The 22,781-nt window shown below is 31.2% G+C and overlaps 1 protein-coding gene across 1 annotated transcript in view; it reads right to left on the bottom strand.

The window, feature by feature from the left end:
• KIFAP3 (kinesin-associated protein 3) overlaps positions 1 to 22,781 on the bottom strand; it is a gene marked incomplete at its 5' end in the record, with an annotated part of 83,939 nt that overhangs the window by 17,125 nt on the left and 44,033 nt on the right. The window contains 2 exons of the mRNA XM_008582075.1: positions 10,505 to 10,604; positions 15,216 to 15,405. Coding sequence (XP_008580297.1) covers positions 10,505 to 10,604; positions 15,216 to 15,405 — 290 coding nt within the window. The remainder of the gene's footprint in view (positions 1 to 10,504; positions 10,605 to 15,215; positions 15,406 to 22,781) is intronic.

Genomic DNA, 22,781 nt, shown 5'->3' on the forward strand with positions numbered 1-22,781 from the left:
GACCCATTTGATAAGATTGATCAGTGGATGTTAATAACAATGTTATTTTTATTCTAAGAGTAACTCTTATAATAAGATTGATCAGTGGATGTTAATAACAATGTTATTTTTATTCTAAGAGTAACTCTTATAATGCGGAGATCAAGCTTTTTGCCTTTTTTTTTCTTTTTTTTGTCTTTTTTCATGTCCGGCAACGGACCGCAACCCTCAGTGTTGTGCCCGTACCGGACCGGGACCGGCAACGGTTGGAGATCAAGCTTTTTGCCTTTTTTTTTCTTTTTTTTGTCTTTTTTCATGTCCGGCAACGGACCGCAACCCTCAGTGTTGTGTCCGTACCGGACCGGGACCGGCAACGGGATCGCAACCCTCGGTGCTGCGCCCGCCCCTCGCTCAGCCAGTGAGCGGGAACCGGTCTGTATGTGGGATCCGAACCCTTGGCGGGAGCGCCGCCGCACTCCCAAGCGGCGCACTGTAGCAGTGCGCCACCGGGCCGGCCCCAGAGGTCAAGCTTTTTGAAAACTTTAAAATTTCCTTAAACACTACAGTATGTTATCTGTAATCAAAAGTGAAAAATAATGTTCTGACTCATTAAATAAACTCATTAAGTACAAATTTATGTTGAAACTAAACATATAACACAACCAAAGAAATAACAAACCGGTTTATTTTATTTGAGGAGAAAGAAAGGCTTGGTCTTTTAAAAGCATTGAAATAAACCTTATTTGAATCTTAATGGTAGTATACATGCTCGTCTATCAGCCCTTCCCACCCCACCCCATGTACACCTTCTCCTCTTAGTTTATTAAACATGCTAAACCTTTCTTCCAGGTTTGGCCTTGAAACCACTTGACTTGAAAAAGTAGGTCACTTGAAAAGGAAGAAAGCCCAATAAAATGAATTACGAAGACAACAAGATTAAACTGATTGCACTGTTTTCATACATCCTAGCAGAAATTCTGCAAATATGCAGTTGGCTATGGTTTGGCATTTAACAACATGCGACCAGTAAGAAGGAGGAAATTTTATTCTCATTAACTGTTGCAGATTTACTGCAGTGAAAAAGGGCTATGTAACCTGAGATGTGACAGTACAGAAAGATCAAAGCCATGGACGGGAAACTAAATAAACCCTCTGGCTACTTCCTGCAAGGAAAATTCACTTTGGCAATGTAAAACAGAGCCCATTTAAAAACTACTCTCAGTTTTATGAGCTGTCATAGCAGCTCAAGTGGTTTGGGCTGGCTGAATTTAGAACATTATATTTCCTTGTTTTTGTCTTAGATACTTCTGTAAGCAGTTTTATAGACAACCCCCCTCCCCCCCGCCTCCCCTTTTTAAAAACATAACAACAAAAAAAACCTCTTTTCCTTTCCTGGAAATTGAGAAGGTAACGACTAAACTTATTAAAGCAGGTAGGTCTTCGTTTGCACATTCCTTTCTCATTTACTACAGCTTAATATTATACTCTTAGATTTATTTGGCAATATAAATTTACTTTAATAATTTATCTACAATCTGTACAATTCCTATTCGAAATAAGTGCAAATCAGTTTACAAAGCCCATATGGCTCATATCTGAGGAGTGAACTATTTGTAAGAGCACATCTGGAAGAACTATGCGCAATATGGAGAATATGGGGATTAATTAATATTATATTTAAAAACCTATAGACCCTAGGTTTCAGCTGGTTTTAAAGAAATTTTTAAAAGTTAGTTTAATATTTCTAATATAAGAAAATTTTAACAAATGTTCATAAATACTTAAATAACATTGTTAAATCAATCAAAACACAGATGGGCTAGAATAAATCTACCTTAAATTAGAAAATAATCCCTGAGTTAAGGAGTAAGCTCACTATCATTGAATCCAGACTTGAAGGAAATAAAAGAGGACATGCTCTACTTCTCCCTGTTATTTTTTTGGAGGGGATGGTGGTGCTTATCAACTAATTGCATACAATTTTGTTATTCTCATTCAGAATATGAGTAAGCCTTATTGATAACTTGCATTTTATTCCTTTAAAAAATCTAATTTTTAAAAATAATAGCATTTCCTAGGTCAAATAAGTTGTAAGTGCAGTCATCTTTGCTTAAAGACTTTCTATTTAAACCTACAACTAATTTTTATATCTGTACAGCTAACAAAAATGTAATTAATACATGTAAAAAATGTATGAACTTTAACACTAGACAATCATTCTTAAATGGTGGTGATATAATTAACTTCCCAGGCTTGACTGGATTAATTCCCATGCCATTTCTCCTAGTACAAAACTACACCATAATTGATGTGTTAACATTTTTATAGGATCCAGTAATATTCAGATTACTTTCTTAATTTAGAGACTTAACTAAGCTAAATTTCTTGTCCTAATAATGTGATAATAAATTTGGTTTTCTTTGCAAGCATCTTTGGGCTTTATATACAGCTAATGTGGATGCTTCCAAAACTTTTGCTCAGATTACCAGTTTGAAAATTAACTTGATGAGGCAGTTCTGTCACCAACTTCTCTTGCTTCTAAAGCTACATCGGAAAGTAAATCACTTAAAATATTTTTTCAAGTCAGGACTATAATTTCTCTAGTATAAAACATCTTCCTAAGTTTCCAGGACTCTAAGCCTTGATTTTTGGCTTGTATTTCTGTTTTTCAGTAAAGTTTACAATTTGCTAATGCTGATGTGTGATAATCTAATAAAATCTGGCCTTAAAGGTTATAGGCCCAATTTACTAATAAAACCTAATTCAATTCTCATTGGGAAATGCAAATCATTAGTGTCCAAGCAGTGGAACTGAATTTCCCTGCCTTTTCAAGGCTTGAAGGAAGCTGTCTCTATAAAAAGTCTAAACAAATAAGAGAAATAAGACTAATATATAATAAACCCATAAGGACACATTTATAGGCATAAAATAATAGCATCATGTCCACTAATATTTACACTGGTTAATTAGGTGAATACATGATTTGTATGAGGCATTTATCCTGCCAGACTGAGACTATTCTACACATTTCATTTCTTCTTTTTATATAAATGGATCTAATCTGCAGAGAACTCAGTGAACTAATCACTTAAGAGAATTTAAAGGTAGTGAACTAATTACTTAATGTGTTAATAAACTCTTAGCAGCTTGCCTCCAAGCAAATTTGGATTTCTTCTTTTTATATAAATGGATCTAATCTGCAGAGAACTCAGTGAACTAATCACTTAAGAGAATTTAAAGCTAGTGAACTAATTACTTAATGTGTTAATAAACTCTTAGCAGCTTGCCTCCAAGCAAATTTGGTGCGCAAATTTGTAGTAAACCATGTTCAATGTATTAAAGCAAAATAGGTAAACAATATGTTGGGTTGCACTACAAAACCTACACATATCTTACTCGATTTTTAATAACTTTTACTCAACTCCCTAAAGCACAGTTCACTGATAGACTATTTGTCATTTGGACGTGGCAATGTGTAATAAGAGTGCTGGCTCTTACCAAGCTTAAAGGCTTCACTATTTATTAGCTACTTGGTTCTACGCTAGTCACTTAAAAAACTCTGAACCTTAATTTCCACTTTCTTAAAACAGGGACAGTACTACTCTTTGCCCTATCTACCTCATATGCTTATTGATGATCAAATGAGATACATGGAGATATAAATGCTAGATAAATGCAAGTTATTAGTCTTTGTATAGTTAGATTTAGACTAAAAAATGTCTTAAACATTTTATTCTTTGAAATTTTTCAAAGGGTCCTAAGATATTCCGTCTTCTTAAATACATAAAAAAGTAACTGGTAGAATTGCTATAGGAGAACTCAGAAAGGAAAGATGAGATTTTACGTAAGGATTGTGTTAGAGCAAGGGTCTCATAGTGTAAAAAACTTATTTGTATTGGTTTGATTTTCTCCTCAGAACTGTGTTGTTACATAGCTGTTGTCAATTTTGTTCTCCTGTTTTAACCATCCCACAAGTTTAGAAGTAAAATGACCATTTCATTACCTTAGGTATAATTTTACCTGTCACAGAGTATTATTTCTCATAAACAGTTTTATTCATTTCAAGAAATTTTACCATACATTTCTGCTTCATTAATACCGATAAAGGTAGGAGGAACTGAAAAGTATTTCTATTGGTTATACCTAGGTATAGCATTTATTACTAAGCTTGAAAGAAATGTTTACACATATTAAAAATAATGTTATTTGGTTAACTGAATATAATTTATAATAAAAATGTGCACATATCTCTACATTTTTAGATCAAATTATATTCCTTGCCTGAAACAGAGCAACGTTTTAAAGTAAACAGGATATTGTCTTGTTACCCAACCCCGCTGTCACTATAAAGAGATTCTACTGTATGTGTTTTAATCATGATTTAACAAAATTCTATTTAAACTGAGAAGCAACTCTTGAATACCTCCCAACCTAGACCAAGGCAAGAACAAGTATGAGGGACCTATGCAAATGTGCATGTAAAGAACTAGGAGTAAATAAAATATATAACAGTAACTTGCATATACAAGACATTCAATGAATTTTTGTTTTTTTAATATTATATGTTGTTTAATAACAGGCTTGTCTTAGAATAAAAATATGTTTACATGTTGAGTAAATCAACAAATCTGTTACAATGTTTGTAAATATGCAAATAAATATAAATGGAATGATCATATATTCTTAACCATAATGTTTACTTTCAATTACCAGAATTACAGATGTGGCAGTGGTATATCCAATTTTATGCTATCAAAACATAAAATGTGAATAACATTCTTATAAAAAAATTTTAAATTAAAGAAGAAGTGAATTCAAAGGTCTCTGTAGTCAATCTTTATTAAAATGAAGAATTTTATGTAAGTTGAGTATCTATTGCTAAATTTATCTATTTTGAGCATATATAGCGTATACTTGAAACAGAACATCAGTGTAATATAATCTAACATATGGACAAAATCTTGTGGCACAAAAGTAGGTGTTGAAAAAAACTTCATTCCACAGATAAGTGTACCTCAGTACACTCAGTGTATCTATTTTTTGACATACAATAACTTCTTAATCCAGTCTTTATTTTTATCTCTGATTATCTTGTAAGGATAAATTCTTAGAAATGAAGTTATGGAGTTAAAGGAAGTGAACAATTTAAGGCTCGTGTTCTATGCTGAAGGTAATGAAGGTTACTAAAACTTAAATTATTAGGAGAAATGAAACATTTTAGGTGATCAATTAAAAATTGATAAAGGACTTATCAAAGAAGGGATTTTGTAGGCATATACAATTTTGAGGTTGCTTTTCTCAAATGAAAAACTGAGTAAACAAAATAGCTGAATAAATTAAGGTGGCCTTACAGGTAAAGAAATAATCTAATTTTTACACATAGAATCCTACTCTTAGGAAAAATCATATATTTAAAAATTTGGATAAGAGATTATTTCTCATATTTAAAAAAACTGTTAGATCTATTCAGTATGATTTTTTAAGTGCAACTAACACTTCAACTGTGACTTAATGTTTGAAAAAAATAGAGAGACTAGAATAAAAGGTATATAATATTAAAAGGTATATAAACATAAAAGGTATTTGTAATATTTAATGCACATAATGCAAAAAAAGTTAATATTAACGTATTCAAAGAAAGAAAAAAAAGAAGCAGGCTATGACACACACAGAAAATGAAAGTGTAAGAATCAGATGGCTCAGATAATGCACACATCTAGTTCATTTTTGACTCCAGCGAAATGGTCAGTAAATGACATCACTGTGCCAACCACAAAGAAAAACTCCAGGCTCTCTGAAAAATATTTTTCAAAGCCCCAAGGAAACCTAAGCAGTCCTGCAATTTTTTTTTCCAGTTTATGAAAATTGGATTCCTATAAAAGAAAAATGGACCATTTTTACTGCAACAAAAACTGATTTGTAAAAGCTGGAAGCAGTTTAAAAATATTCTTAACATGAGGTTCTTGTTAGTCTTGAAAAGTAAGAGTTATAATAAAAAAACGGCCCAAAAATATGGTGTGGATACATGGTATATAACAGGGAAAAATGCTAGTCTTGCTCCTATTATTTTTAATTAGCTTCAATAGCAAGTTCCACTTCACTTTCTAACACCAGTTCAGATTTGGGGAGGGGAAGATTTACATTTGACGCTCTGGGATTGGCAACTCCATAGCTAATACTCTGGAGCCCTAATGCATTTTGCATTAGCTCTAAATGTCGGGAAATCCTGGCGCCAAGTGGTTCAAACCGATAGTGACACGTGTCTAAAACCCAGGATTCGCTGTCCAAATGCCAGTACCTATTTTATCAAACATCCAGTCTCTCTTGAAGAATGGTATAGATGAGTTTAACAGTTTTCACTGTTTCCAATTAAACTGCTTTGCTACGTTACAAAAATGCAGGCATTAGGTTAAGAAGGACCCCCTGACTTGAATTTTAAGAAAAATACCAATTTGAACTGTTTAAACACTTCTCTAAATCTGGCTTAGTTTCTCAGATTTTAACACATTTGTCCTATTAATAAATTGTCATTTTAGGAAGAAATGAAGAATTTTTCTTTGAACAAATAAAAAACTCTTTGTGTCAAACAAATTAGCAATTTATTCTTTACCTTGCAGAAACTTGGGATCATCTACTTTACATGAATCCACTCAAACTGAAATGTTGAAATAACAACAAAGACTGAAAAGCTATGAAAGCTGGCTGAAGGGTACGCCAATTGGCACTGTCATATTTTGTTTCAAGTTTCATCACACATATTATTGTCACTCAAATAATTAAAAACACTGGTAATGATAAAAATTCACCTTTTATACATTAATCTTTTCTTAGTCTTTTTCCAGATAACTTAATAGTGCTTATTTATCAAAGACATATGATAAAGGAGCAGGAAAAGAATTCATAAGTCATCTGGACTATTTCCTTGATATAAAGAAGGAAAAAAAGAACCAAAAAAACTCCAAATAGATAACATTTCCTCTTTTTAAAGGTACTTAGAGTATCAGCTTTTTCAATATTTAAAATTCAATTAAGATATAATTCTTTTGTAATTAACTTAAATTCTTCATGTTGTCCATTAAGTCTGCTTATTCTTATATTCACAGTGGAGATAAAGATAGTTCAATAACTTCTATTTCATGAACCTGGATTTCTTAAAAAGTACTATTGTGTTTAAATCAATTAAAATGAAAAATTTCATAAACAGTGTTTCGAGTCAGTTATTTAATCTAATGAGCTTTAAACTTAACTATTGGATATCAGAGGCTGAAAGGTAGCCACTAGTTTAAAATTTCACATCTGGGACATTATGTAGCAAAACTATCATACCAAAATATGTGAATAATTATGTACCAATATAAAATACTTAAATTTTTGTGGAATTAACAAATATGCCAGAGTTAACATATATGGGTTGGTACTCTCAAAGAAGAACATAGAAGTCCTATAAGAAGGAGAATCCTAACCAATGAAAAATGATTGAATAAAAGAAAAAAAGTAAATGATTGCAAAGTAGGTCAACAAAATGGAATGTGGAAAAGAGCTATGAATCTTTGGCTATACTATATACTTTCTATCTCTTCTGACATAATTTACAGTCCCTTTTCATTTGATCTATTACCTACAAAGAAAAATTGAGGAAATTCATTGTAAATTATTTCTTCTGGAAATAAAATGGAAAAAGTGATACAGTAATGTGACTTAAGACCTGAAAAATTACAAAAGACAAGAGATGAAAGACTTGACTTTCTCAGGGGAAGTTCTTCCTAAAGGGCAAACAATTCTCAAATCAAAATAATTTTAATAAATATGTATATTACTCTTTTGATTTGAAAAATAACCTGCAGTATGTTTTAGTAACTGATCTTCTAAGTCAACATTACTGTGATGTGTCTTCTATGAAGTAAAAGAAGCTATTAAACATTTTTACCCTTAGAAAAAAAATGAGCAACGAAGTTAAAGGATTTTCCAAAAACCATTTTTTTAAAAAAAATATTAACTAAGGAATGAAATCCTTCGGAATGAAATCGTGAAATCTTTGTCATTGAATCTATCTATCTCTCAAAACTTTATTGTTTTATAAAATGACCATTTTTGAAAACCAGAAATGAGAGATTTGGCTGAATTGAGCTCATAAGATCATTTTTTTGTATATTCAGTTTTAGTGAAAATGTTTAGTACCTTAAAAGTCACATAATTATATATATATAAAAGCAAATAATTACTTTCTCAAATAAGTAATACATGATTAGCATTATGTTTTTTGTATATTCAGTTTTAGTGAAAATGTTTAGTACCTTAAAAGTCACATAATTATATATATATATAAAAGCAAATAATTACTTTCTCAAATAAGTAATACATGATTAGCATTATGTAGCAATATAAAATACTTAAATCTTTAGATTGGCAGCATCTGCAGGAGATATAAAAATGATATTTTGCTCATAGTGAAACATAAATGGCAGAAAAATTAATCTTTTAAATGCTATAAGCAAAATTCCTTGAAATAAATATTAGGATCACATATCCAAATCATTTCTTCCTTTTCCAATTATGTTTCAGAAAACATTTGTACAGTGAATTGTCACATGATAGAGGATAGTATTTATAATGATTAAACAGAGCCTCTATCTAAATAATTATAGCTAATATAGCCACAAGCATCAGAAATAATCAAAAGCCATATGTTTTCTAGTATTTAACCATGTTTAGCCTTATTTCCTAATGCAAGGAGTTTCTTACTATGACAATTCAGTACCCCGCTGAAACTATTTTTAAAGGGTTATTTATTTAAAGTCCACTACAGAAAACTGAACTACACATATTGTTATTGCATTTCACGCAATACTCCTATGTTATTTTACAATGCTTTTAAACTTTGCATCATGATAATCAGTGAGTTGTGAAATCAGCTTAATGGTTTGTAATCTGCATTTAAAAAAATGAATAGACTAAAACAACATATCATTGTGTATTACAGGTAGTAAGAGCAAGTAACATTTTAAGAAATTTTTGTTTTACATATATGTATATAGGTAGATACATGTATATAAACAAATATGAATGTGAACACTTGGTTGCAATATGAAAGGGATTTCTTTTAATATGGATTGTGGTCAAAAAAGCTCAAAAGTTGGGCCGACACAGTGGCGCACTGCTACAGTGCGCCGCTTGGGAGTGCGGCGGCACTCCCGCCGAGGGTTCGGATCCCATATACAGACCGGCCGCTCACTGGCTGAGCGAGGTGCGGGCGCAACACTGAGGGTTGCGATTCCGTTGCCGGGCCCGGTCCGGTATGGGCGCGACACTGAGGGTTGCGATCCGTTGCCGGTCACGAAAAAAGACAAAAAGGAAACAAACAAACAAACAAAAAAGCTCAAAAGTCACTGTAGTATGTTTTGTTTTCTCCAAATCAGGCAGCATGTTGTACTGGAACGAACATAAGCTTTGGTGACACATAGACCTGAGTTCATATTTTTGCTCTATCATTCTACTTATGTGAGTTGGTTACTTAAAGTTTTAGAGCCTTGATTTCTTCATCTGTAAAATGGATACAATAATATATGCTTTAAAATGTTGCTGTACAGGTTAAAATAAATAAGACGAATATTTTAAAAATCGATTATCCACAATAGATTATCAATAATGATTGAAATTATTATAATTATTATTGGATTAAAATCATTTATTGCAAGTGATTATTTAAGAGTTATAGCATATTGGTCACAATTGTATTGTTAATTTAAAAAATACACAAACATATTTCCCAAATGGAAAATAACTTATGCTAATGAAAAGTAGAATTTTAGGAGAGGGAATTAAATCAATAATTTAAAGGAAAAAAAAATAGGCTTAAGGGAAAATAAGACTGTACCTATTCATTGGACTAGCTTAATGTGAAATTTCAACAGTCAACCTAAATTAAAAATATTACAACTCTAGGAATAATATAAAGAGAAAAATATTGTTTGCACTTTCTAGCAAGATTTTAAAAATCTGTGACATCATTAGTAATGAAGCTGGATATCTGTTGTGGGGAACTTTATTATAATTGTATAACAATACAGGCCTGTCAGATTTTTTTTTTTCCCTAAATATTTCACTCGCATGTCATCTAGGTAGGAAAAGTCTTCAATTTAATAAAAACATCAACTTTTGAAAACAGAGATGTCTGAGTAATTGTTAAAATACATGTCTTGTGTTCTCATTTTACATTTTATTGGCTTTGGAAAGAACTCAGGAAACAATCTGTGTTCATAATTTGGCAAAAGTATTGTCTATTTTAATAGACAGTCTGTATTTTCCAAAGTGATGAAGCACATTTTTTTTCAGATCTATGATCTCCATTTTTTTCCCCATAGGAAAAGTGACTACATAAGTTAATTTAAAATCAAACAAACATGTTCTTGAAAAGATTGAGGTTTTTTTCCTCCCCTAAATGAAAAAGATAGAGAAATGAGGAATGAGGAAAATTCTAGCTTTCAAAAACAAAGAAATACCATACATTTCTTGGAATACTGTTTACCTTCCAGGAAATGAATGCTGCCCAACTACATCTCCGTTTTGAAGGTGATAATCATTAAAGAAATCTGGACTTATGGCTCCTTCAGAGGCAATTAATCCATCTAGAAAGAAGGAAAATGGTAACTGGTAAAATATATTTGTAGGGAATAAGAAAACAAAACAAAAACCAAAACGTACCCTATCGAGCAGCACAATAAGAAAAAAACCTGTGTACTTAATCTGGAAAAAAGAAATGTTAGCACGACATGCTATTCTCTATGGGAGTATGAACAGAGGACCATATGTACTTAAGTGTTTTTTTCGCAACAATTTAACACAACAATTCAAGCTTTATTGAGTATCTACTATGTGCTAGGTAGTACACTAGTACAGAAATGAATAAGAAAAGTCTCTGCCTTCAAGTAGCATACAGTCTTGTGGAGAAGACAGACAAAGGAAAGGATAAGTGAGGTTAAGTAGGGAGGGACAGTAAGGATGGTCCAGGCTAAGGAAATTGCTTGAATAAAGGCAAAGAGGCATTAAATAGCATGGTGCTGTAAACAGCAATACTTTAGTATATTTCACATTTTTATATCCAGACAGTTTCATTTGTGTGACATAATTAGAAAGTTATATATATCAAATAAGTGGATTTCTAAATAAGCAATGCTTGAAAATTTCAGTGCCCAAAATTAAACTTATATTAGAAATCTTCATAAATATAGTTTATATCAACAAGTTTCTTTGTTAAATTAAAACCAAATAATTGAGGATCAGGGTTTAAGAAATCTGCCAGTTTTAGAGGAACAAAACTATGTAAAATGTCAAAATAAAATGTATACCACACTTTGAAATGAATGCAAAGAAGATATTCAGCATGTCAGTAAAATAAAAGATTTTAAAGCTCAGAAATATTTCAGGTATAAATACAACAAAATGAGAAGATACCAGAGTTATGTTAAAAAAAATTTACATTTATGAAACATGACCTAGCAAAGTGAGCCAGATTTGGAAGAAATTAAATAAAAAACTGATCAAATTCTCAACATCTTATTTTTTGCTTCAGAGCTCCGTTTGTCTTCAAAGGGAACGATAAATAGAAAAAGGATAAACAGAATACAGGGAACTACAAACTGGGAGATCATCAAATAGAGATCGAATTAAAGATTGAGTTTAAAGATTCAGCCAGAAATTTTATAAAGGCAGAATACAACTAGTTTAATAATATAATAAGCCTGATCTTATGTGAATAAGAAAGAATAAATTCATACTTCTGAAGTTCATTTTTAATTATCTTAGGGCACTGCAGTTGATTCAGTGAACTGCAGCTTCTATGGTGCTCTTTACAGCTTGACAAAAGTTACACAGCCCTGACATATGAGCAATCTCTCTTCACTGGAATAAGGTTTTATAAAAGTTCCATTAGAGCCTCATCTCAAGCACCTCAACTTCTTTGGAAATATCTATTTGTTTCTCAGCATTGTGCATCCAAAATTAATTCTTTTAGGGAAATACTAAAAAAGAATCATACTTCTTGGTTACAAACCCCAGATATATCCAAGAGTGTCCTTAATCTCCTACTCTAAACTTGTTTCCAAGATGGCAACAAGGAACCAAAGAATTTCACATAACATTTAAATGGACAGAAAAAAAATAGAAAACCGAGATGATACACACCAGAGAACTCTGTAAGCTGCAGAGTATTATACACATTTAGAATATTAAATTATATGAAACCGTTTGGACCATAGTTATATAATAGCTTTTTGACATACTCAAAGTAACAACAATAAAGACAATTACAAACAAACTGGGGTATATCATGGAATAGTGAAGAAACCAAAGCAAATTTATTGTTAGCATAGGTAATTTATCAACCTTCTGATTTCTGAAAGTCAGTTAAAAATCTGGTTTATTAACATTGTGAATAAAAGTAAAAAATACAAAAACTCAGTATCTTATATATTGTAACTGAAATCAACTTTATTTTTATTTCTTAATGTCAAATAAAAATATAATATTGGGCTCTTTGGTGAACTAGATAAAAGTGAAATTGTGACTGTGTTGGACAAATAGATGTCAGTAATATAGGAAATGAGAAAAAGAAATGACTAAAAGGATAAATCTTAACTTATCTGGCTAAACCTGATATAAGACACATCATAGAACCACACTATGGTTTTTACAATGATCCCAAGACAAACTATTGTAAGCTTCATATTCCAGAAGTATATTCACATACTAAGATTTACCACAATTGATAAAGAACAATAAAAACAGTAAAAAGTCATTTAGAAATGTGTAGTAGCAATGCAGCTTTATAAGTTATAATATACTTCCTGTATGGGTAAAAGGAATAAAGCAAACAGCTTAATTTTCATGATAGCAAAGGAAATTAATCAGTGATTACAATATTTTAGACCTTAAGGAAAAAGTACTATAACTAAAGGAGGTGCCAGTTGCCTGTATTTCATATGACAACGCTAAGATTCTTTTTTTAAGAAAAGCAAAGGAGAAACAGATACATCTTGAGTGATATTTAATAGTGTGAAAATACAGAGGGCGATAATGACTAGGAAGTAACAAATGCCATTTCATTTCAAAGTAAAAGATAAGACCCAGGGAATTATTGGCCATTTAATTTAGTCTCTGTGGCTGAAAAGCTACTACAGCTGCTTTTATCAGAAGCAGCCTAATGTTTCATAGAAACCCAGGGGCTTAATAAGATGACTCAAACATTCAAACAAATCTGAAGTATTACAAATTTATCTGATGTTTCTGAAGATACAATTGTACACAATAAAAGAAAAGAGGCTGACATTATTTTGATTTCCATGAAACATATCAAGAAATGTTACAGAGATTCACTTAGTCCATGGACTATTCATTGAAAATGAACTAGGTAAAATAATAAACTAAAAAAATATATAGATGGCTTGCTAAAAGAACTATATCTTTAAACTTACAGAATGTAATTTCCACTGTCAAATGTCTATCGTATCATCAGGATACGGGTATTAAAAAAAAAAAAAAAGCATGAGTACATCTGATGATGATATTTCACCCCTCAAATGCTTAAACTTATTTCCACCAGATACTACTGTTTCTAAATTTTGGTATATAAAAATATGCATAATTCAGTTTTCTCACAAAAGCGTAAGTTATAAATTTGAAAGTACCTCACAGAAAAATATTTACAATTTTCATTTTAAGAGGTTAAATTAAGTGAATTACTTTCGGAAATGTGGTATAACTTTTTAGAAATCTGTTCTGAAATTTTAATTGTATTAAAATAAAGTTGAATACCTAAGTGGTTAATAGTTTTATTGGGTTTTGAAAACTGGTAATTGATTTATGCTGAAAGGTAGTTATCAATCTTCAAAGCAAGAAATTTGATTCCGAGATTATTCTGATTTCTAATAACAAAAAATTCGTATTATATATATTTTGGATCATTTTACTGCATGAATACGGAAAATGTAAGGAACAGCTGCTTGCTATTACTGAACTAAGAAATTCTGGTTGGTTGAAATTAATTATCTACTACATCTGGTTTGAAACACAAAGCAGCATTTCAGAACTACTGTAAAGTTCAGTTAAGAAGAAATCTATTCAATTTTCAAAGTAAAGCATAAATTTTCTAGGATTCAAGTATATATATCAAACAAAAATAATGCATAGTATCTATGGGAAATTTGCACAATACACAATTATGAAAACTCATGAATGATTATGTGAATGTTATTGATTTGGTTACACTGATTAGATGGGAATTTCAGAATAGAATAATTTCAGAATGATAATTTTTATAATCATCCAATCATTGATCATACACAAATTGTTCTGATAAAATGAGATAATACATGCAAAGTATTTAGAAATTTTATACTGAGAACACAAATATATAGTAGGAATACACAGTAGAAAAACAAACCAAAAGGTGAGTCGTTAATTAAATATAACTACTTTAATGTTTTTTATTTCAATCCTGCTACAATTTTAATTAGAAATCCTTTCCTTTCTATCCTGCACTAAATGACTTCAATGAAGTAATATTAATATTGCCAACAGTGTAAAACATTAAAAACCAGAATATGCAAAAATTTACCAATCTTTGTACCAACCTCATCCCTGGAAAAAGGCAGTATGGAAGAATCAACAAGGTTACAATATAAGTAAAATTTATGTAAATCTTAAGTTTTATCTTGAAAACACTAGCAGAGTTTAGAAGGAAAAAATCTATTACTATAAAGTATCTAAATCTTCCCAACAGTCACCAAATAGAGTTTAGTAGTTTAAAATTAAAGCAAAACTATGGCAAAATTAAACTGTTAAGATTAAATGCATTGAAAAACAAAATATAAATTAATAAGTTATACATTTAATAAACACAGAATAAAGAAAAATGAATATGTGTTTTACGTGTCTGAGCAGAAGTCAGAAACCTTGAATTTGTCAGTTTATTCTAGATAGTAATACACTTTTAAGAGCAATTAACTTTCCTGGCTGCAGTCTTTTTTATAAAGATTACATCAAAGACTAACTTGGAAAAAATTATGGTGAATTAGTAGGTTTGCTTGTTGTGTACAGATGTTACATTTGTAATCATCAGCCCAAGAGCATTTATATACAAAAGAAGTGCTTACAAAACTTGGGAAGGTGCAAGGTTGGCAGACCAAAATCCGTATTTATAGTACACAAATTGTTTATTTTTGCTTTGGTTATCACCTTACCTGAACTGTAGAAAAGATCAGGTCTTTCAAGAATATCTCCCTCATGGATGTATGGCTCAATTCGATCATCACCATACAAGTACTGCTCACTCTCATCCATCTGTCGACTCTCTACCATCTCTAGCCATTGAGAGTTATGCCAGCGAAACTTTTCACTCTGAATTTTCTTAGCCCATTCTTCATCATATTCCTATTGAAAACAACAGTCAGCTGCTATTATATAAGCTTGGCACTCAGATAGCAATGCTTTTTATCTCACGAGAAGAGAATTTTGAGAGCCTTCATTTGGGTCAGAGAGAACATTAAAATAGCTGTTCAGAATTATTTTATAAAATAAACAACAAAAAGCAACTAAATGCATACATTAAAGAAGTCTCTGTTTGGATTATCAATCACTAATGGGAATGGCAAATACTGGAAAAAGTTTAAATTTCACAAATTCTTATTTAAATGTTATCTAAATATTGCCAGAATTTAGGTAAGCAATCAGACAGACTTCAGCTTTCAAAGAGTTCTTGCATCTATGATTATTTGTGGCACTAAGAACAGGTGGTTAGCATTAAAATCACATCTTTTGCTAAATCTTTTAGTTTAGATAACACAGAGCAGGGTGGTGGGAGCACTATTAAAGTACTTTTTACTGTTGAAATGGTTTACTATGGAAAATAAATAGCAAAATTGAATTTAATTTTATTCCAACCACAAAATAATGATGTTATTTTATTTAGTTGTCACTATTTCTTTCAATTGTCTCTTGCTTCAACCATGAACTCCTGAGGAGCAAGACTGTGGCTTATTCACTGATAGGTATATTTGTAACAGTTGTCACAGAGAAAATTCTTGGAAATGTTTTTGAAGGACAAACAGGCAAATTACCACAAGCTACAGCAGAACCTATCTATCTCTGTCCTTATCTCATAGGTTGTAGCTACTTCTGAGTACTGTATTCACTTGAAATGATGGCATGGATGGGAAAAAGAAGGCTTCACATATTTCTCATTATCCTAACCAGATTCTTGGCTTTAAATTCCTCTGTCATATCTTTAAACACATTTGGTTATAACTGTCTAAAAAGGAGTTAGAGGGAGGCTGGGCAATAGTACTGTCAAGATGGTCAGAATAATTAAGAGGTGAATCAAATATAAATTTTAGTTAAAGGCTGAGAAATTTTCAGGCTAAGCTGAGACACAAATCAAAAATCATCATAGAATCAATTTCTGGGATATAAGAATAAACCTGACAATTTATAATATATATAATATTATAATTTTCTTATTAACATTTTACTTGTTCAATTTGTTTCACATTATTAATAAATCTCTCTGACAATTTATAATATATATAATATTATTATAATTTTCTTATTAACATTTTACTTGTTCAATTTGTTTCACATTATTAATAAATCTCTTAGCAGCATCAGCTGTCAGATTTTGTGTTCTATACTGTACATTTTTGAAGATATATAGATGCTCTCTTTCAACTAAAGTTGGTAAAGGTAGAAGATATTTTTTGGCTATGGTACTGCTAAGGGCAATTTTGCTGCCAAGTTATTACTCTTTCATTCTTTTCTAATAGTTATCTTTTTACATTTATATTAGTTGTCTATTTATTTCCTAATTATTTAAAATTAAATTGTTTAAAATTAAGAGCTTTCATAAACAATGATTGCATTTTACTTTAAAAATTACAAATGTTTATTATTCAACTGATAAAATTTCAATATTTAAACCACTGAAGATCTTTACAGCACGATATCTATAATACTAACCTATATTTGAAATTGATTATTCAGATTTAAACAATAAATCCAAATGCCATACCTTGTTGGTATTATTGATGTGGTCACAGTGATTAGATGTGATGGTAATTTATACAATCATCCAATCATTGATCACACACAAAATGTTCTGATGAAATGAGATAATACATATAAAACATTTAGAAAACTTACATTGAGAACACTTAATAAATGTTAGCCATTGCTATTAATTATTCTCTCTAAAATAGGTACTATAATTATTGCCATTTTGCAAATGAAAAAATGAGGCCCAGACCCTGAAGTAACTTGATCCAGGGTACACAGCTGGTTGAATGAATATTTGTCAGGGTCACTGCAGAGTGAATTCTTCATTGAATGAGAATATAAAGACCTCCAAGGTCAACTTCCAGCTTTAAGAATATGTGAATGAGTTGAATTTTTGACCAAGTAGTGATGGGGAAGAAATAGCATCTGGTCTGGTAAGTATACTACATAACACATTGTATTCTCAATCATGTTCTCTCTGGCCTAGCCACACTTGGGGGGGTATTAGGAAAAGAGGGAGTCAAAAAAAAAAATAAGCACAGAGGTGTTGTTATAAGTAGTTTAGTTGGCAACAGATTTTGGTGGTTCACTTTGGGTTTCCAAAACTAAATAAAATATTAAGTCATGCCTGCTAATGTCATGTAGGCACTGTGATCGGCTTCAAATATAACACTGAACCTGTTTAAAATTCATGACTTCAAAAGTACGCTTTTTGGTTCCCTATGTGGCTCTTCGTTTGTGCTCAAAGATGGCTGCAAAAAGCTATTTTTGTCATATTACAAATGGCCAGATTATTTAGAAAGAATGATCACATACCCTTACAGTAGGAAGAATAGATGAACTTATTATAACCACTGAAGTAAAGCATTTAATGCATTAACAAAAAGAAAAATGGTATGTGGGACAAGGAATTCTCCATATTAATTGGCTTTTTTCTAAAAGATAAATTAGTCACAGTTCACCAAAACTCTCAGAATATGCTTTATAATATTAAAAATCCTTTTAAATCTACATTAAAAATGAACTAATTTGGGTGTTGTTGTTTCTTCAAGAATGGTAGCTTGTTTCATTGGCAAGAGGCTTAAAACTAACTTTACATTTTGGTAGAAAAATTAAAATCTGGCTGAATTATCTGAATAAAGAGGTATTCAAGAAAAGTGACAGAAAATGTGTGATCTGATAGTTTTTTTATAATTTAAGTTTCAAGAGTATGATTTCCTAGTGTAAGAATGAGAGTTAAAATTCAGTCAGGTGCCAAAAGTATATAAAATATGGGGTTTACTATTCCACTACGAGTAAAACTTTCTTCTACTAATACCTGTGAAATGTTACAGAGGTAGGTAATAACAATAAATCCTTAAACTACATATCCATAAAATGTATTTAACCTAGAAAGTAATGCTCTGCATAAAGAAAAAAATTCCTGCTTACTGAGTTATCATCTTACACCCTCTTGTAAGAAAATCTTAATTTAACCATAACAAAGGTACCTCTAATAAAAGTAGAAATGTGTAACACAGGAGTTTCTTCTCAAACAATAGCCCTTCTAACTTCAGCCTTCTTATCACCTTGTATCACAGCGATATTCTTCTTATGATCTTACACACACAAGCCTGAGTTTTTTTGTTTTTGTTTTTTAATAAAGAGACTATCCACTCTATTTGACAAAAGTCCAAACATACAAACCAAAAGTATCCACAAGCACCCATGGCTAACTTTTGACATTCTCTTGGTAAAACCGATTTCCTAGGGCACTGAGTTAGCACAGAACCTAGCACCAAATGTAATAATACTACCCCCCTACACATTTCTTTAAAATCTTTACATACCTTCTTTTATCAGTTTATGACTGAATTATACTACAGAACCAGTACATCTCTTAACATTATAAGACTAAAAAACATAGTAGTAATGATATAGATTATATTGTCATTTTCTTTTTTAAAAATAATTTTACTCTAATTTTAAGTATTTTTGTATTATAAAACAATCGGTTTAATTTCTATGACTAATATAATGATTAACATGTGTACTACTGTTTACAGGTTCACAATGAAAACACTATGGTTGTTTTCTCAGCTCTTTGGAAGGAAAGAAAAATAGCTTTTCTCTCAGGAAATAGGAGACAATATGTTATTCTACTTACAGGTTCACAATGAAAACACTATGGTTGTTTTCTCAACTCTTTGGAAGGAAAGAAAAATAGCTTTTCTCTCAGGAAATAGGAGACAATATGTTATTCTATAACAAACTGTAATCATTTATGATATTGAAAATTATGACTTGCAAAAGATTTAATAATGATTACAGAATCCTGCTACAATGAATCCACTACAATGACAAGCAGAGTTATCATAAGAGGCAGCTTTGAGATTTAATAGGTATGTATGGCTTCTTGTTATAGATCATAGATCAAAAATGGCAAAAAACCTTGACCAAACAGTATCCATGTCTTAAAAGTTCTTCTTTTTAAAGTCTCAAAGACCTATAACACAACTTTTTGAATAGTATTTGGAGGTTCATAATTATAAAAGGAATATTTTTATTGCTAGGAAATTTGAAAATTATAGAATTCCCATAATACCTTTACCTAGATAAAACCACAATAAATACTGGTATATATCCCACCAGTTTTCATGACTTTCTTAATTCCAATATTAATAACTAATTTTGAAAAATATTTTAAAATAAGTATTTTTAAATTTAGAGGCTAAGTATGAAACATTAAGATTTTATATTTGTGCCACAAAAGTTTTCACAAGTTTGTGATAATGTAGCCTCAGGTTTTCAAATGTTTACCAAATAAAGCATCTTAGAATGAAATATGCCATGAGGAACATATTCATTTAAATATTTTTATTTCTCTTTTTCTAAAACATTAGTTACAACTGGATTAAATAGCATTGCTTTGCTATGTGATGCTGATCATTGATCTTCATGTTTCTAAAAAGGTTTACCAGATTTCTTGAGAATCAAATATTTTAGCTTATGGCTGCTAAGATTCTATTTAGCAAGTGTAGTAAATTAATAGGCTAAGACAATGGTCCCAAGAGTTTTAGATTTCAGGAAAGGTTCAAAAGCACATTTTAGGGACCGATATTAAAAATAAATCAACTGCTATCTACTACTACTGTTTTATGAAAGGCCATTTGAAGACTAAAAATATAAGAAAGAGAATCTCAAAAATAAAGATATACTTTCCCAAGATAAAAACATGTTAACAACTTTACATCCTGTTTCCCCACCCTCAATACACAGCTTTTTCCTTTTTTATTTTTTCCTCTTCCATTTCAGTGAAAATCAGTAAAAGCTTTATCATATTCCAATGGAACATCATTCCGGAACCCTAGCTTCAGCTGTCTTCTATGCATATTTTGTGAATCCTCAATGAATATACACTATGGTAAAGTCACAGTTTCCTTGTGTCTCAGAGTCTGAATTTATACATATTTAATGATATGGTATGATATAATATAAAGAACATTGGATTAGGAGTCAGGAGACCTGGGTTCTTGTTCTAGCTCTGCTACTAATTGAAGCATGCAGCCTTTTAAAGAAATTTAATTTCTCTCGGTCTCAGATTCTTCATTTGTAAAATGAAACACATCTAAGACTTACTAAAGCTCTAACATTCCATAAATAAAAATCTATGATTAATACCATTACTTTATAAAGCTGTTGAGAGGAGTATTCCAAATAACTGAAAAAAACTGGTAGTATGGGAGTTTCTTTTAAAAAGCTAAATAGTAACTCTAAATGAATGTCCAGTATCAAAAATTTTTAATAAATTCAACATATATCAATTAAAATGAACTCCCTCTAATAACTCCCTCCCAATCTTTACTTCCTCTCCTCTGATTCCTCTCCTTTTCTCTATAGCAGGAAATACCTATGAGAATTCAGGGATGTCACAGCTCAGTCACAGACATGATATATCTTCAAAAATCTATCAAGACTTTGTGGAACTACTCCAGGTATGCAGTTGTTTTTTCTTCATTTTTGAAATACGGTTATAAATGCATAATTATATTTCTGTCAACAACGGACCACATATACGACGGATTATACCATATGGACTAGGCGTGTAGTAGGCTATATCATCTAGGTTTGTGTAACAACACTCTAGTGCCTGCACAATGATGAAATCACCTAACAAAACATTTCTCAGAACATATTCTTGTTAAGCAATGCATGACTGCACTTTTCAGAAGGAGTGCATCCTGGTGTCCTGGCTTTGAGATTTGAGTTTATCCTATAATTAAAGGAAAATATGCTTTGTTTTTTATTTTCTTCTCTTCTCAGCTCCTGTCATTATCATCTTAAGCACTTAGTTTCCATAAATTCTAAAGTGTCATGAAAGACTTATGGTTTGATTTTACATGGAATGTGCCATCCTTTTTGAAGTCCTACATCATTTTGTTTACTACTTAACCACTGAAACATTATGAAGCCTTAACCAGCCTATTATCAGAGCCTGTTCACTATCAGGAAAACTCTTTGTCACTGGCTTCCGTCACACCTTGTATCTGATTAACACACTATAGGATAACATAGAGCTACATAGATCTGCTTTGTGTTCTAACATAACTGATGGAAAACAGATTTTCCTTTCTCCTTTAATGTGGCAGCCCTCTACTTAAGACTGTAGTATGGTTTATTTAATACAATTTTTCATACTAAATTAAAGCAGGTCAAGAGTAATTTAGCTGTTCATTAAGGTTAAGGTTGTCGCTGCTAAAAAGATGCTTTTTGTATGTTAGAAAAATATTTTTCCTAATGATATGTATATACAGATATACACATAATTCAACACACACATAATAAAGTTGTTGACTTTTATGCACATGTGATCTATTTCTCAACAGAACTTCCCAAGTGTTGACCTTTAGTTTCAACTAAGCATTTTCCAACCAGACCTCCAAGTACAATTATCTCCTCACACAACCTCTGCTTAAAGCACTGAGGAGGCTAACCTGTGCAATATCATTTCAAATATCATGTCAAGTCAGATCAGATGAAACTAAATGATATAACTAAATGAAATTTATTTAAGCTAGAAATCATGATTTTTCTTTTTTGTACTGTGCTTGGGTTCTTTTAAGTCCAACTGTTACAAATTAAAAATAAAGTAACATGCATAAGAAATAGTCAGGCAGTATTCATACACATTCATATACGAATATAAATATGTGGGTGTGTGTATTTAAATTATAACAAACTGGAAAAAATCCTAAATTTCTGCCTTTTTGTTTACGCAATATAAAAATGAACTACAAAAGAGGGCAAACCAAACTTATCTCATTAAGCCCAATTTGACTGTATGAAATTAAGAAACAAAAATCAAACTTACACTGAAAAATGAAAATTTATAAAGACTCCAAAACAAGCAAGAACCATTTCTTTTTTTTTCAATATAAACTTTATTTCTCAACATAAGCTCCACCAAGTTCAAGACGCTTTTGTGAGTGATGATACCAGCCATTTAGCCCATCCCTAAAGAATTGAGGGTCCTGGGAATTTAACCATTCAATGCAGTCATTTTTACAGTATTAACTAAAGGGGTGCCCTTTAAATACTTTTTAAGATTAGGAAACAAAAAGAAATCAGAAAAAGCCAAATCAGGACTGTAAGGTGGATGCCTAATGATTTCCCATTGAAACTCTCACAAAATTGCTCTTGTTTGATGAAAGGAATGAGCAGGAGCATTGTGGTGGTGGAGAAGGACTCTCTGATGAAGCTTTCCTAGGCCTTTTTCTGCT

The sequence above is a fragment of the Galeopterus variegatus genome, unplaced genomic scaffold (assembly GCF_000696425.1).
Source record: "Galeopterus variegatus unplaced genomic scaffold, G_variegatus-3.0.2 Scaffold2512, whole genome shotgun sequence".
In the NCBI taxonomy this organism is placed as follows: Eukaryota; Metazoa; Chordata; class Mammalia; order Dermoptera; family Cynocephalidae; genus Galeopterus; species Galeopterus variegatus.